The 17,495-nt window shown below is 42.1% G+C and overlaps 1 protein-coding gene across 1 annotated transcript; it reads right to left on the bottom strand.

Moving 5' to 3' along the window:
* Positions 1-2,680: 2,680 nt before the first annotated feature.
* Positions 2,681-17,006, bottom strand: LOC119734323 (zinc finger protein Gfi-1b-like). The gene is made up of 4 exons (XM_038207761.1): positions 16,347-17,006; positions 12,968-13,252; positions 10,098-10,760; positions 2,681-3,765 (listed from the first exon to the last, which is right to left on the bottom strand). Exons 1-4 carry the CDS (start codon positions 16,465-16,467, stop codon positions 3,548-3,550), a joined length of 1,287 nt encoding a protein of 428 aa, XP_038063689.1. The 5' UTR covers positions 16,468-17,006; the 3' UTR covers positions 2,681-3,547.
* Positions 17,007-17,495: the final 489 nt, after the last annotated feature.

Below are 17,495 nucleotides of genomic sequence, written 5' to 3' on the forward strand. Positions count from 1 at the left end.
CACTTCGCACCGAGCATGGGACATTTCCACTCACTCGCCCGGGGGCAAAATAGGAACTGATGTCCTTTACACAATGCTCCTGGGCTCGCCGCGAGTATCATTTCACGTTTGTGCCTATTCTTTGAAAATATATCATTTTGGCGGCTCTGCAGGACAACAAAAGTCACCGTAGTTTATCATTTTCCTACCCACATGTATCCGTCTTTCACCTCCTCGGGTTATTGAAAGAACAGAAATCAGCCCTCATGTTAGCAGGCCCTACACGTGCGTGGCCTGTACTTCATACCCTTATAACTGCTACATTCTATTGATTAAATGATGGCTCATCCTTCACTCCAAATTTCAAAACTCGGTAAAAATAATATCAATCAAGGCAAATCTTTGTTTCCGATCTTTTTAAGCTCTGGCATGAGCGTTTACATGTCACTTGGTGGTCGGTCTATCTGTCTGTCTGTCCTTGGAAAATTGACCAATAGTATGGTGTTCCATATGTACCATCGTCGTCGCATTTTTTTTGGGGGGGCGTCGCATTTTCAGCTCTGGCAGGGATCATTTTGATCGATTTCATGCAAGACATACATGCAAGACTTCTTGCAACACGGCCAGAGCTGATTGTGCACTCTCACATGTGTTCAGTATGAGTAAGGAAAGTTGATGCACGTTTTTGGCAATTCATTGTGTGTGTCTCTTCAAGTAGTTCCATTCCTGTGCACGGTGGAAAATCTACGAGCAAACTTCTGCAATCGACTAAAATTAGAGGTCCTATTTTGTTAAAAAAAAAAAATGTATTTCGGGTCCTAAATCTATATCTTAGCAACAGCGCCCCTGCATGGTGTCACATCACAATGAACACTAAACAAAATTAAAGAAAAAGTGGGGGGGGGATTTGTTTACTTGCATATGTTCTCGTTTTCACGTTCATCAGACAACCCCCCCCCCCGGAAAAAAATTGATTAATGACTTGAAATTTTACGACTTAAGCTAACTTAGACGCCAGTCTCACTTCGCACCGAGCATGGGACATTTCCACTCACTCGCCCGGGGGCAAAATAGGAACTGATGTCCTTTCACAATGCTCCTGGGCTCGCCGCGAGTATCATTTCACATTTGTGCCTATTCTTTGAAAATATATCATTTTGGCGGCTCTGCAGGACAACAAAAGTCACCGTAGTTTATCCTTTTCCTACCCACATGTATCCGTCTTTCACCTCCTCGGGTTATTGAAAGAACAGAAATCAGCCCTCATGTTAGCAGGCCCTACACGTGCGTGGCCTGTACTTCATACCCTTATAACTGCTACTTTCTATTGATCAAATTTCAAAACTCGACAAATATAATATCTACATGTCACTTGGTGGTCGGTCGGTCGGTCTGTCCTTGGAAAATTGACCAGTAATATGGTGTTCCATATTTTTTTTTCGGCGTCGCATTTTACAGCTCTGGCAGGGATCACTTCGATCGATTTCATGCAAGACTTTTTATGCAAGATTTCTTGCAAAACGGCCAGAGCTGATTGTGCACTCTCACTTGTTTTCAGTATGAGTAAAGAAACTTGAAGTCTGGTTCCCAGACCAAACGATTCTGACTATTCCTGATGAGACGTCTGGACGTCGGGGGAAATTGTCAGGTCAGGGAACCAGAATAAGAAACTTGATGCAGGTGGTTTTTTTTGGCAATTCATTGCGTGTGTCTCTTAGTTCCATTCATGTACACGGTGAAAAATCTACGAGCAAACTTCTGCAATCGACTAAAACTGGAGGTCCTTTTTTGTAAAAAGAAAAAGAAAAGGAAAATCAAATACATGTAATTGTATTTCGGGTCCTAAATCTATATCTTAGCAACAGCGCCCTGCATGGTGTCACAGATCACCATGAACACTAAACAAAAAAAGAAAAAGTAGGGTTTTTTTGGGGGGGGTGTTTGTTTACTTGTTTGTTTGTTTACTTGTTTGTTTGTTTACTTGTTGGGGTGTTTACTTGTTGGTTTGTTTGTTGAAGAAAAACAGTTCAAAATCTTTCGAGTTCAATTGAAAATCTTTGAGTGATTAAAAAAAAACAGGTCCACCCAATTTCGGTGCCATGTATTTACCCATCATTAGCATAAAAAGGCGATAGGCCCTATGTTTCATTTTCAACCACTCGGCATTTTTTTTCTGGTGAAAGAAAAAAATCAATGTCTAATATCAGAGAACTGCTTTGTTTGCTTTCGTAAATCAAGCCCGGCCAGGCAATTACCAATCGGTGGAAATTTTGCTTTGAAATTTCATAGATGTCTGTGCATTCTACATATCGTGTGTTCGTGCAATGTTTGCCCAATACGAGGCTGATAATGTTCCCGCTCTGTGAGTTCTTACTCATGATTATCTTGCTCTAGTAATTAATTTAGATTTTCCCAGCGTCGCATCGATCAGCCCACGGATTCCAGACGAATATTAAGAAATGATCCATCCCAGGGAAAAGCATTGTGAGAAAATGTGCGTTCGTTGAGCACCTGTTTTGGGTCCCTATACCATTCTTATCTGGCTATTCAAACATCGGGCCCGATTGTGCAAGCTTTCTGTTTCGACATGACGTTAGCAGCAGTTTTGTTTTTGTCAGTTTAATCTACAGTGGATTATTTTGATAATTTCTTTATTTGAATATCTCAGCCTAGAAATAAACCCAAGCGTAGATTCACCATATGGAATATAATCAAATAAGGAATTGCTTTTTATTGTGATTGTCTATAGGTTCGTATATAAATCTTGCACTTGAACAGAAACTCGAATTTAAACTTTGATTTTCAGTTATGTTCCCCTATACAGTCTCTTATTTGCAAACACATTACACACTCTTTTCCCTCAAAACTCATCTCAAATCGTCCCATCTCTTCGTTATTCCCCGCCCTCCTATTCTTGCAGCCCCGCCCCTCCCGTTCTCCATATTGCATCTCAAGTCGCATTCCATCCATCCATCCACAGCTCACATTAATTCCCTGAACACTATAGTCGTTTCACAAATCCTTATATAAACGATGATCTGTAAAAACTGAGCAAAATCATATGTATTCGTAATAGTGTCTACAGGTGCATGGGGAACTTTAACAAACCAAACTTTTCATAAAATTATTCCATTTTTCCATCTCCAATTGGCTGACACAATAGTGTAGGCCCATGCTACCGACTATTCCACTTCAAAAAAAAAAGGAAAACTGTGCAGCCACTTTCATTTTAAACATTACTTACACTATAATGCATATTTATTTGTTATAATTATATAACACTTTCAACATTATTATTCACAGTATTTGGCGCATTGAATGCACCTATAGTTGGTTCACGCATTGCATGCGCATGGAACGTAACACCGTTATTATGCATGCACGACAACGTGGCATTGTGCGTGACAACGTGACGCAGTTCCTTTAAACGTGACGCACTGCTCGTGAAGATCACGGTCGCTTTGAATCATGTCCATATCATGTCCATCTGATCACGTTCCCATCACGCGATGATCAGGCAGTGATCACGTTCCCATCACGCGATGACCAGGCAGTGATCACGCTCCCATCACATGGCCAGTACCCCGATCATGGTTGCGGGCCCTCTCTCCTGGTCCGGGTGTTGTGTCTCGAAGTGTCTGCGGAGATCCACCTTACGTTGGAAGGCACGGCCGCAGATCTTGCATCCGAACGGTTTGTAGCCCGTGTGCTTACGGCTATGGGTGATCAGGTTCGAAGATTGGCTGAACGCCTTACCGCACACCAGACACTTATGAGGTTTCTCACCTAATGCACGGAGATAAAATTAAAAATGGAACAAAAATTATAAATCATTCTGTTTGTTAAGTTTTGGTGATTCAAAAAACAATCGGTAATCGTCAATCGAAAAATCCGATTATCGATGGATTAATCGGTACAACCAATAGATCGATCTCAAATATCGTTGGATTGATTGATGATCAATTGATTTTATTAATAAGTATCAGTCGATTAATCGGTTATCTATTAGACCTCAATAAATGTAGGGCAGTGAATTATTGTTGGAGTCACACCAAAAGCAAAACTGCTCGCTAACTAGTGGTCTGTCCTCTCGTACAAACATCGCTAGTTCTCTCTTCCATTCACAAACAAACAAACACACCCAAACACTCTCCACTTCACCCGAGTCCTCGATGATTCGCAACCCGATAACACAATTAGAATACAATGGCAAGAAGCTGAAGAAATAACACCGTTCAATCATCGATGCGAAACTTAAACCAAAATATCGGACTAATGAAGCCGGTGTGACCAAACAAAGGGCCCTCAATCTTGACGATTTCTTGCAACTTCCTCCTTTCAAAAACTTATCGTAATTTAGAGAACCATCGGTGGTTCGTCCTCAACTTGTTCAAGCGTGTGCTGCGGGTAATAAATTTTTTGTTAACCAAAAAAATAATATAACTTTAAAAAATCACTGTTGCTATTTTTGGCGAGTTTGGTTTGTGGAACAAGTGCTCTCAAAACGAGGAAAGATATTACAGTGCGGATAGTAAAAAACAAACTGGATAAAAATCTGTCCGTTTCAACAATAGCATTTAACGGTATGTTCGGATAACATTTTATTTTTTTGCTCTCAGAAATTTTCTTTGCCAATAGACAGGAACGGTTAGGATAATTTTGTCTGAACATTTGCACTTGAAATTCTGGGCCAGATGTTTTTTTTTTCCTGGACAACATCTCCAATGTCGGTTCGTCTCCCAGCGCCACACTTACACGGATTTCAACCAAATTGGTCGGGAACAGGGGGTTGTAACCAATTTGGGAGGGTGTTCTAGCGTGCAGAGCCCCCGTTCTGTTGGCGGGGTCGTTGGCGCGTGTGTACCCGCCTCGCGGCATGCCTTCTAGGTGTCTTGCCACTATGCCCAGTCCGTCCCATCTCGCCTTTGCCTCCCTTCCGCTCGCTAGCATATCGCCTCATGCATGCACAAATTAACAGCAAAAAGCCAACACTTCTCAAGTGTAAGAATCAAGAAGATGCCGATCCGAAGACAGGGGCGTCTTAAGTCTTAAGTAATAGTTGTTAAGTCACTTGTGACGGGGACGGAAGTGTCCGTTGGCCACTCCAGGGAGTTCAGGGAAACCGTCTTGCCGTAACTAATGCCATACAGCTGCGGCACCCGATAGGCAGGCTCATTGCCCGGCCGTGTGTTGTGTAGAATTACCGGTAGGAGTTTAGCGTGGCCGGCGCGGTGAGCTCTGACTGGGTTGTCGACGTTCTGCTCGGTCGGGTTTGCCACCTGCCGAAAGGGAATGTCGTTGTCACAGATACGATGTCTCACGTCGCCGTGGCGGTGTAAACCTTTATGATGGGACGTGTCGGTAGCTTGGCCCGCTGAGACAGGCAAGATATTGCATGCTAACTTAGGCGTGCAATGGCTGACAATATATGCTAAGTCCTTAACAATAATAACGTGCCGTCTGTTACTATGGGTCAAAGATGCAAGCTAGCCTAATATAGCAGAAAACAGACAAGGACCATTTGGATGTTAAGAGCAAAGATCTTTCAGCAACTTTGAATCAATTTTACAGCCTCTTGCATTCGTCACCTCCGTTGAAACAGATCGACTGCATTTTTCATCAACACATTTTCATCATCACGATAATCTTTCTTCTAAATTGAGTTGATCATTTTGTGACTCGTGAGAGAACAATTTACACTTTTAATTTATGAACAAAACCTTCACCAAAAGTGCACAATGCACAAACAAAGAAGACAATTTGTTTCAGACCGACTCTAAAAGTCGAAAATCCAGACAGGATTAGAAAAAGTGAGGGTAGCGAAATGGCCGGGGTTGTTTTCATAATACGACACGATCAGTTGAGAGTTCAGACTTTTGTCTGGCAAAAAAATGTCTCCGATTAATCGACTGATCGAAGAAATTGATGCAGTTGTATGTTGCGGTTCTTGTACGGGTATGCTTATCGATCGATTCCTATAATTTATGTGAGAAAGTGTCTCCATGTTGGTTTTGGGAAAAGTACATCGACCTTTTTGATCTGTAGTTCGTAGATTTATCAGGTAGACGTCTGGTCATGTAGGGTTATGTGTATTAAACCACAATATGTAATAACAAAAAATGTAAAAAAATGTGGTTTTCCTTTAATATGAAATATATGTTGAGTCATTTTGTAGATCTGACATATGGGAGAAGATTGAACATGTAATCGGCGCTCCTTACTATATGGCGCGCCGATGGTGGCAAATTTGCCTTGGGCTTCGGGTTTATATACAACGCGATATGAAAACACCCCTGCACTGCGAATTGGAAAAATCACAACAGAATGATGCCCCGACGAAAAATAGCCACCTCATCGCCGGAGAAACCGCGGAAAAATAAATCATACGGGGACTAAGACTAAGGATCAAATCTACACGAATCCAGCCGATGGCCATTCCTAACACCCCTCATCAACCAAAAATTGCGGGCACTTCTTCAAATCGCCGATTTTTTTTTTTTTATTCTTCATCATTTCCATAGCCACGACCTATTTCTATCCATCCCGATCCATCAATCTTTTAAATATCACGCGAGTTTATAGCGTGTGCACGAGCACGCGCGAGATTTCGTTACCACCACACCGTCTTCTCCCCCTCTTTTATTATCACCATGTCTTAACCAGACCCTGGGGACTGTGTGGGACCGGGTCTAGACACCCTAGCGGTACCACCCTAGCGGTATGGTCGGTCTCTCAGTCCGACCGATCGACCGAAGACAGCCCGCTGAAGAAAGCTGGAAAAAGTGTCCCAGCGAAGAACACCGAGACACGCCGGTATCAATAATGGATGATTGGGAAGGGTTTGAAGACGAGTATAATGCATGACGTGTCGATCTCGAGTAGATGAAGCAGTGAAGGAAACTAATTATACAATGGCCAAATCGTTACATAGCTCGAGTGTCTCTTCAAAAAAGGGCAACTGCCGACAAGTTGAAAAAAAAATCAAATGAAAGTTGTTCAAGAAAGGACCCCGTTCGAATGCAATTGTAACATTTTAACAAAAAGGTGCTGGCCTATTCTCTTTGTAGAAAGTGGCCCTGTATTAAATTGCGAAGACTTTGACCCATAAACCAGACAACTTCGATATGTGAAACGATATTCTTTCCAACTGTGAAATCCCAGGCCAATTATGTGATTATGCCAGCCATCAAAATGTTTCAGGAATCCACTTGGTTTGGTAAAACCCAGCATGATTCCATCCCACACACCAATCCAGTTCCAATCAAGACTTGATTGCCATACTCCATCCCTATCCCACCACTATTCTCTCCTCTAATCTATCAGTTTCATGTCCACATCCAATTATCTTCTCCTTCTGACCCGCCTCTCCTCATCCTCCTCGCAAGATGATACTCATCTTGTCACTTAAGATCGCACCAGTAGCTTCCTGAATTACGCAGTGCAAAAACTCCCCATACACCAACCGTGCAACGACTGTTGTATGAATCTTGTCCTTCATTAAATGCATGCTTCCTTGAACGTATGTTGTGTAGTGCTTCTTCCCCGACGTTTTATGAATCCAACTTTATACATGGAGGAACCATAGGTTTATTTGTGCACAAATTTACATTGTCTTCATAAAGGTCCTGGCAATTCAGTTTGTTTCAAGCCATCTATTAAAAGGGCTGATGAGGAATTAACTTTGATGACGGCCAAAAAAAGAATTTAGTTTTGAAAGAAAGGTTCTGAACCACTCTACCGATTTCTTTCAATAGTTACTTTATTTGTAACATGATATGTCATGTAGAGAGTTTATTGAATTCAGATCATGAGTTGTAGCGTGCATGGAGGAGGACGCCAGCGTGTCTGAGTCAAAGATTAAGCCTTCTTATTGATATACAAAAAATAACATGACTTGAAAATCATCGACGCATATAATCAATTCAATAAACATACGGGCGAAATCTTATTAACATTCCAATGTGTTACAATAATTATGTTAATAGTGGAACAATTCTTTTGTGTATTGATCCTTTGAGATCAAGATATTTTCTTGTTTCCACTCGTTTTATTAATAAAAAAAACCATCTGTTTATATTTTGCAAAAAAAATGCCCATTTTAAATGGGCGCGTTCATGAATATCTGCAAACTTGCGGGTTTGAAAGGCGCCAGAAGCCAGTAAAAAAACACCTTAATTTTCGACCCTAAGCTAAATTGAATTGTTCGGAATATGCTAATTGTCTTACTTTATGGTTATATATCGCGCATCATCAAACGTTTATTATTGTGTGGTGAGAATATTAGCATGTCACTTTCATCTCCGTATGGTGTCGCATTGTTCCCGCAAACAGAGTTTTGAATCTATTAAAAAAGCTGCATACATTTTACGAAATGATTCCCTCTAAACCAAAAAAAAGGTCTCCACATGTCGTTTAGACTTGTGGGTTTCTCAGGGTGATTTTTCCATAGCATTTTAACAAGTCTACAATTTACTTGGTATTTTTCTTCTTTCTAAAGCGAAGGATTGACACAAAGTATCGTTGTGGTTTTATTTTTTACTTATACTGCCAACCCAACTTGAAATGGTCGCATCAATCAACTGGTCTGTATCTATGGGAGACGGTACGACATTGTTTCGTTGAAGAAACTGGACAAGCACGAAAACTTTTAGCGACTTCGGCAACCAAGCAGGTCCTCCATGAGACACAAAACATCAATTACAACAGCGACCCATTCACGTGAATTACTCTGCACCCAGTTCCCTGCTATTGTTGAACCTTTGAGAAGATTAAGTGCTTTGGGGGTAGGCTGTGTTACCCCCCTTTAAGCCAACTTTACCCCCATCTAATCCTCCGTCTTCAACCGATTAAGCTTGATCTATTTTGCTGTAGTTGGCGCAACAGGGATAGTGTACCCATTACGGGGCCTGCTTGTTACGCTCATTGAAAAGAGAGTGTAACTACATGGAGTGAGGAAGAAAGTACAAAAGATGAGACACAGGGGTGGGTTTATTTCTTCTCTGTGGTTTCAACTGCTTTTCATGTTAGCATCTCGGTCTGGGGAGGATTTGGACACCGTTGTGGTCAGCAACTCGCCAAGAAAAGCTGCCCACAACAAATCTCAGAAAAGCCGTGATTGCTCGTTTGTTCGGGAACAGTTTCAGGAGAGTTCGCGGAACGGAGTTTTTTGTTTGAAAGGGCTGACTGATTACTTAGTAAAAGTAGCTTGAGATATTCCATCTTCTAAAAGGGGTGGTATCCCCCCCCCGGGCAATTTCTTGAGGCTAGTATCCGGCTCAGTAGAAGCCTGAGGCATCCTCCCAAAGCCAAAACATTACCCCTAAATCTTTAATGAGCTTTGCCTTAACAGCTCCCCTATACAAAACACATCTCTACTCTTGTTGGTTTTTTGAAAGAACGCAACAACCTGTTGACGTCTTGTCTTAATAATGATTGGATCTCTACAAGTCTTAAGACATCCATTCCCGGGATAACAAGAACCCCAAGATGAATGACAAGACAAGAATGAAAAGATCGCCAAGATAGAAGATGGTTTAAAGGCTCGGATGTAGCCATAATACGCGCGTATTGATGAGTAACTAGTCCAAGGAATGCGAGGGGTGCAGATGAGACCCCCATCGATTTTTGTTTGGGTGCTACAAGTCTTGGTCGATACCTAATTCCTGCCCCGGGCATTTCTCACATGGCTATTTCCTGTGGGAAGCTTCTCTCTCTCTCGGTGTTACAGGATTACATCTTAACATCCTCCCTCATCCTTCTACCAATTCTTTGACTTCACACCACAGCTTCACCGCAACCTTATCCGGCTACTAACACGTGCTCCCCTTCTCTCAATAATCTTTCACTTCCTTCTTTATTTTCATTCCTGGCGCATTATCTCATTACTCATGTCTTTAGGAATGTCTTCAATTACTCGTGAGAGTCTCATCGAATGTGCAAAAAAATGTGGTTTTCAGGAAAGGCTGATCACATAATCAACTAGGCTACTTGTACACATTTTAACAGGGGAAATTTTTGATAATTAAATAAAAGTGACAATCTGTTATTGTTTTAATCTCTCACTCACCACTGATGTAATCTGCAAAGCTTTCAAAAGAATATGCTATTTGTTTTCTTACCTGTATGGATGTAGGTGTGCTTCTTCATATCTGACTTCTGGTGGAACCTCTTTCCGCAGTACTCGCACGGGTAGGGTCTGGTGTCGGAATGGATCAACATGTGAGTGGATAGAGTGGACGATCTCTTGAAGGTCTTCCCGCACTGCTTGCAGTGGAAGGACCTCTCCTGGCTGTGGACTGCTCGGTGTTGGCTCAGACTGACGGCATGTCCGAATGTCTTGTGGCACAGGTCACAAGCGTAGGGTCTCTTTCCCGAGTGAGACCGCCTGACGTGTACCTCGAGTCCGTGGGGCGTACTGAAGACCTTATCGCAGTCTAGACAGGTGTATGTGCCGTGTTGGCCCGGGGAACCACAGAGGGGCGGGGAAGGGGAAAACAACTTTCTCTCGGCACGGAGCTCCTCGGAATCCGACGAGAATCTTCTCTGCAGAGGAGGGCGTTCCATTCCCACGAATCCATGCGGTCTGAAGCCTCCCGCCCCGGGTAAGGTCGGGTGGTAGGTTGGCACGTTCACCCCGAGCTTGGCCCGGTACCAGTTCAGATCCTCCAGGGAGAACGACTTGAGGAGATCTTTCTCGATCTGCGCGAAGCGAGCTCTGTAGACGTCGGTGTAGCTCAGGCGGCCGTCTTTCAGAAGCTCCGATATCTCACGGCTGATGAAACCTGCCAAAGAGAATAGGAAGCAAAATATTTTTTAAAAACCCGTTAAATCATGCTTTGCATTATTAAAATATGTAATGTCGATGTACTTCCCAAGCCGGATGTACTGGAACAAATTAGTTGAAAGATTAAACGGCTTATTAAGAAGTGACGATTGAGACCACATTGAACCGCAGTGATACCCTAACTAAGCCGAAAGATTCAGAGTCTGTTCTCGTGTGAACTCCGAGTGAAGCCAAGGACTCCGGGGCATTGCGTAGAATAACACGGGGAAATTGGCATGATTTGAAATAATCAAAGTGGAAGGGGAGAAGAAAAGGACGCCGCAAGGTTCCTCTAAATGAATAATTGCAATTAAACGCCTGTGTTACAAATCCAATTACACCTTATCAAACTTCACTGAGCACCGGTCTTTGATTGAGCCGCCTGCCCGGTATCATTAATTGGTGAGTTATTAACTCAAGTCAGACGACAGTGAGCAAGTCTTTATCAAAATCTATACACAGTGTGTAAAAGATAAAAATCATACATTGCATGAGCAGGCCACACTTTTGTAAGTTTGCCGTGAATTTAAATACGCGTGCCGATTTGAGACTAAATCGCCTAGTCAGATACAAGCGGTGCACAGCTCTTAACAATTTGAATAGCAAACTGGGTCAACCATATGTATTTGTTTTTAGGAGTGTTGGGTTTCATGGATTTTATCTGAGGAAATCTATTTTAAAAAAATCATTCTTCGCAAAAAACGCAGTAAGAAGAACAAAACTATTTGAAAATGAAATTAAATCTAAGCCTGTTCATAATGATCTGTATAGGGTACTCGGTTAAATATCATTTGCAAGCCCAGTAATTCCTTCATATCAACACCTGTTTTTTCCATCAAGACAGGTGCATGTTAATTGATCGTATCCGAGACAATCACGGCCCAAAAGCTGAATGCTGACACGCGATTTTCTCATAAAGAAAACCTCCCAATAAAAAAAAAGAAGAGCAAACGAAATCTGTAACGGTCGGTGGTGCGCGTCCGTGGCCGGCCGCGTATAGCCGTTTCTCCACCATCAACCAGCCAGTCATGCACGAAGAAGCGAACGAGTTTCATTAAACCTCCTACCTCAAAATAAAAAGATAAAAAAAAAACTACGAGGTTGTCTCTAAGCTATGTGTCTTGGATTTTAGGAATGTATACAGGGAAATTATTGCGTGTTGGGGAACTTTTTGCTTAGGCGACCAAGCGTTGATGACATTGGTTTATATGAACATACGGCTATGCTTTGCTGACTTTAAAGAAAGCGAAACATGATTTTTCAGCTGACAACCGGTTTTGATTAATAATAACTTACAGGTGCATCTAAGTAGGTGTCCTGCACTTACTTGTCAACTTTTCTTTTTACTGCAGTGTCAACAAGGTGTTAAAATGAAGTTTAATCATCATTAACATCAGATCATGGTCATCATCATCAGATGTTAATTAGTCGGAAAATGTGCATCAAAGAAATCGAAAACATTTTGTGTTTTGAAGAGATAATGAGTGATTGCTGAAACGACAAGTGTATGTTGCTCATCAGTGGAACAGAAGATAAGCTGTTCCAGTTTTTAATTATTTTTCTGCTGTGCAGTAATTGTGAGCGTCAGCCTTCAACTTGATGGTTTCCAGATCATGTGAGCCGGCCTGAACTTGTACATAGTTCACATGACCCAAAGATGAGCGTATGGAATAGGATGATCAGCACCCATATGTACAATCACTAATTGCAACTTGGTTAAGTAATTACCAGTCTTATAATTGGTTTTGGCCTGCGCACGGCACTCGCACCGCTGCTGTTAACGCCAGGCTAATCACCGCAGTCGAGTCGGTGCTGGCTGTTGATCACGAGAAAGCAGACGGGGGGAAACGAGCCGCGAGACGGGCCGGGATCTCGGCGTTGTTTGGTCCATCAGACCCCTGGGCCCTCTTAGCGATAATTCAGATTTGTAAAGCACTCAAACCATTACTAAAAACGAGCCTCGTTTGGCAGTTTGGCGTGCAGTGTGATTGTGAATTTGCATTGTCGTTTCTACGATAGAATCACCCGTATGGGACTTCCCTACTGGTGATTGCTGGGCTGCAGACTGATTTTCCCCGTGATTAGTTCAGGTTTTTGCGAGCGGGGAATGACTGCGACTCCCCATAAAACTGCGACAATGTGGAGAAGTGGACATATCGATATTACCATTTGCGGGCGGCGAAGGGATATCGTAGCTGGATATCTCACTCGGCCATCTCTGATTGGGACTGCTCAAGGGTCGCTGCGGTGGGTAACCCAGAGGCAGCGAGCAGGGCAAGATGGTGATCGGTCCCGGTAGCGGCAGTCGTGGCGGTGACACGCCAGTCATCTCGAGCAGTCGATGGTCGATGCTCAGTGTCGGGCTGTGCTGCTTGCCCGGTACCGCTGAGGCTTCGTACGGTCCGATAGTCACCGCGCGTTCAATCTCCACATCGCAACCAACGGCTAGCTCTATAGGGAACCGAAGGAAGAGAGAGAAAAAAAACCTTATTAAAACTAGAAGGTGAAATGGATTGGCTGTCGACGAAGCACTCGGGCGAGACGGCCAAAACGGCAGTTTCTGATGAACACAAACAAGAGGGAATGGTTTCCAGAAATCCCCCGTCCAATCTAGTGATGTGTAGATGGTGAATTTGACATAAGGCCGTGCTAAACACACTATCTGAGAATTGGAGAGGACGGAATGGGATTGGAATGATTGGCCAGATACAAATGACTAACCATGCACTCGACACAATCGCTAACCCCGTCCCTATTCGACAAGTCATCTTAATACATGCTGGCTCACATATGTACAACACCTGCAGAATCCCTCCTGAATCTCACAACACCAAACTATGGAGTCATAATATACACAGTCGAGGAATGATGTACATATCAACATTGGATTTCTTGAAAGGCTTACGAAAAATATGAAACGAAACTTACACAAATCAGAACCTTAATGTACACGTGTGTACTCATTATTGCGAAATGAACATTGATGTTCATGGTATTATAAGCGATTGCAAATATTCACACTAATTTCAGTAATTAATTAATTAATTAATTAATATGTAACAACCTGTTTCCACAGCCATACCCAACTCTTTGTTTAACAAAATGTACATTTTCTTGTATTTTTTTTATGTGTGTGTACACTTTAATTGATACTGAAGCCGGCTCATCAAAACTGACTTGCAAAACTTGATAGGCTCGACATGTGAGTGAAACACTAATTTTTTTTTATTAACGATATGGTTGTGTTTTCCGTTGATAACGTTCTGCGGCATCATTATCTCGAAGATAAAACTCTGGTAAGCTATTCTCCGTGAAACTGATTCCATCGCCTTTGTGTTCAGTTCACATCAGCTGAATAGAACTTCAAAGTTAATAATTACAAGAATTATAATATTCTCAACAACTCATTGTTAATTCCTTGTATAGTTTGTTACCCTGGTATTGTTTGCGTCTTTGTTGCTAATGGACTTACTTTTTTCCCCCCAATTAATTGAAGACAATCAGACTTAATGGTATGTCTACATGGAATGCGGGTATGGGTCATGCTATGAACAAAAAGGCTTCCCTAGCTCACTTACATCTCGCAGTACCCGCAATTGTATGATTGCATCGTCGTTTCGTTTTAGTGCCCCTTTTTGCAAATTGAACCGAGCTAAATGCATTCGAGGTTTTGGGCAATAAAAAAAAACAAGCTACGCAGTGCCCGCGCAATATGGCTTGAAAAAAAAATCATCGGTTAAAATAGGGAAACAAATGCATAGGCCTACATATGTTCAAGTTTGTGACCAAATTAGATATGAAATCACAGACCAAAATGGAATAAAAAAATATTCAAGTAAAGAATAACCATGCATAATCATCAACGATTTGTTATGTGACTAAAATCACGCGGTGACTAATCTATTACAACTCATACACGTTCTATTTTTTTTCATAAGTAGCAACGGGCTGAAAATGAAACTGTTTGATATTTTTTATATTAATCGATGAGCATGAAATATAGTGATGTGCATTTGTGCCATATTTATAAACACATCGCATGGTTTGAATAATTGTATTCAATCCAACAGGTGTCAGGAGAAAACAAGTCGTTACACTTCAGGACAAGCTCGGTAAATTATATTCTAAATTCAAAAATGTTTGGATGCTGAAAGAAAATACCACGGTTATTAGATGCATGTAAATCCGTTGATGCTAGAAAAATCGTCGTACGTATGTGACCATATGTTGGTACACCAAACAGTCAACAAATACAATGCAGTTAATATAACCTTGCGTTTAATTGCATTTCTGCGAATGAAACCGACTTCAAATTATTTTAACCAGATACTTGTCTTCGAAATCAGAAATACGAAGAGTGGCGTCTGTCTTGATTGTATCTGCTTTGATTTATGATTTTTGTCTGCCTGGAGTAGGGACCCGCCCTGTGCGCCCCCCCCCCCCCCTACACCTGCCATCCACGGGTGTTAAGCGTGCCATTACAAGATAAACTGGGCAAGCTGTGCATACAACACCAGCGGACCGAATGCCCGCTATCAGGCACCTAGCACAAACGGTGGTTCCCCACTAAACCCCCAATTGAGCCATGATTGTACCCTGCACCTTGACTATTAAAATCAAGCGACAATCAGGGAGGAAAAAGCAACCCGGTTGTAACCATGCGGGATTTTTAGCTAAAATAGTTTTCAAATACATGACCCATTAAGGATTAATCAAGTGTGCAAAAATGAAGTTCGGATTTGACCAGGTTCCAGTACAAATTATTAAACTCATATTTTTCTGATGTTACACTTTTATTTACAAGGACTTGGTAAAAGTCGCAGTGCTTTTTGGTCTGGGTCTCCAAAATCTTAACACATTTTTCTTTGAATTTGGGGATCGCAAAGTTGCGTAAGAAGGGGGATTTTCAGATTTCTAGAGATGAAGAGATTATGACTTGAAGGATTTAAACTTTCGGTCTTTGATTTCTCACAATTTGAAATCAAGTGACGGTCAGGCTTGATAAAGTAAGATTCAACGGATTTGGAAATGGACAATGCAATGGGAAAAGATTAGTCCGTAGACTGGGGAGTAGTCTAAATCCATTGTAGAATTCGAGGAATTTAAAACCCGGGATTTCAGCCAGTTACTTCTTTATAGTCTGAAGCCGTGGTTCAGCACAGTCAACTATCTTTCACTCAACAAAAATCACACTTGGTCTGAGGGTTACATTTCGTCCCCCAAAACGGAAAAGGTTTCACGCGAAACATTTTCATGTTACATGTATTCTAGTCCATACAACTGGTTTATAGTACTGCCAGGAATACCGTATACTTCATAAAAAAGAATTCCTTTTTTAAGAAAAGTACAGTCCAAACCAAATCCCTCATTAGAACTTCAAACCTCCACGTTTTTGTAATTAAATTAAAAGCTCAACTATTATAAACGTTGCTTCTTGAAACAGTCTTTATTCCTTTGATAATCAGATTGAAATTTGCAAATACGTGAACACTGATGAAACAAGTTGTATAACTGAGTTGGTGGGGTTTTTTTGGATCAGTCTTACCTTTTTTCCTTGGTGTTACCGGCGTGAACGCACTAACCATCCTGGCCTCAGCATCCATGCTGATAGCTGGGGCATAGGTGACTTTCTTGCCCTTCGCCTTCACTAAGAAAGACCTCGGCATCTTGAGTCTACCACTTGACGTCTCAATCAAAGAAGAAGAACTAGTAGTGTCCAGTAAAACTTGCCGATGTTCCCAGATGTGACTAGGAGGAACTGAGAGCACACACTTGACAAGTCGTCACCCTAATCTATAATTGATTTGTATAGTCAGTGGCGGTTCAAGTCAAAACTGGAAGTCCGACTCCGGAGAAAGCTAAATGATGAAGTGACTACAGGCCATAACTTGGTCGGGGTTTAATAGGTGGAGGAGGAGTGTGTTGCATGAGCAGTGGTTGATACTAAACTCGGTGTCAAATCTGAAGCTTTACTTTAGCCGTGCTTGGTATAGAGATTGGCAGGCCACACGTCATGATTATGCTAATGCCACCGTATGCCAATAACACTGATTGGGTATGCACTCGGTGAATCTGCCTGGCATGCCCCCAACCATCGCTCGCATGTAATACAACCGCAGTATTCAAACGTGTACAAAACAATCTTGAATGGAGTGATGTTGTCATGCGCTCAACAAAAGGCGCGCTTTCCCCCACCTCCCTCGGCTTTTTTTCTGGGGTTCGATGGTGATACGGTGGGAGTATTCAACCGTGAACTGAGCATGCGCTCTTGGGGGTGAGCCAAGAGAAACGGATAACGATAACTTGAAACTCGGCAGAGTGATTGCATATGTATATATTTATAACTGCACCGCTACTTGTTATTATACACTCATTTTATTGGGCTTTGATGCAGCTGGGTAAAGCGCATGCGTGACCTGACAGGTGTATGTGACGTGTACAGATTACGCTCGCCATAGATGACCAATCCAAAGCCGTGTTTGTCGGTCGACCGTGACGGCGATCTGTGATTGGCTTAAAGATGGGGGTAGTGCGTGTGATTGACGCGTGGTGATATGCATATTGTATAATCAGCTCCCTTCTATCCTGGTTGTAACTGTAGGATGTGATAAAAGTGTGGCTAATCCAATAATGTGTCATTAACGCGAGGAAATACGATTAAAAAAAGAACACAGGAACGGGTACCCTAGGGCAT

The sequence above is a fragment of the Patiria miniata genome, unplaced genomic scaffold (genome assembly GCF_015706575.1).
Source record: "Patiria miniata isolate m_02_andy unplaced genomic scaffold, ASM1570657v1 HiC_scaffold_27, whole genome shotgun sequence".
Taxonomy (NCBI): Eukaryota; Metazoa; Echinodermata; class Asteroidea; order Valvatida; family Asterinidae; genus Patiria; species Patiria miniata.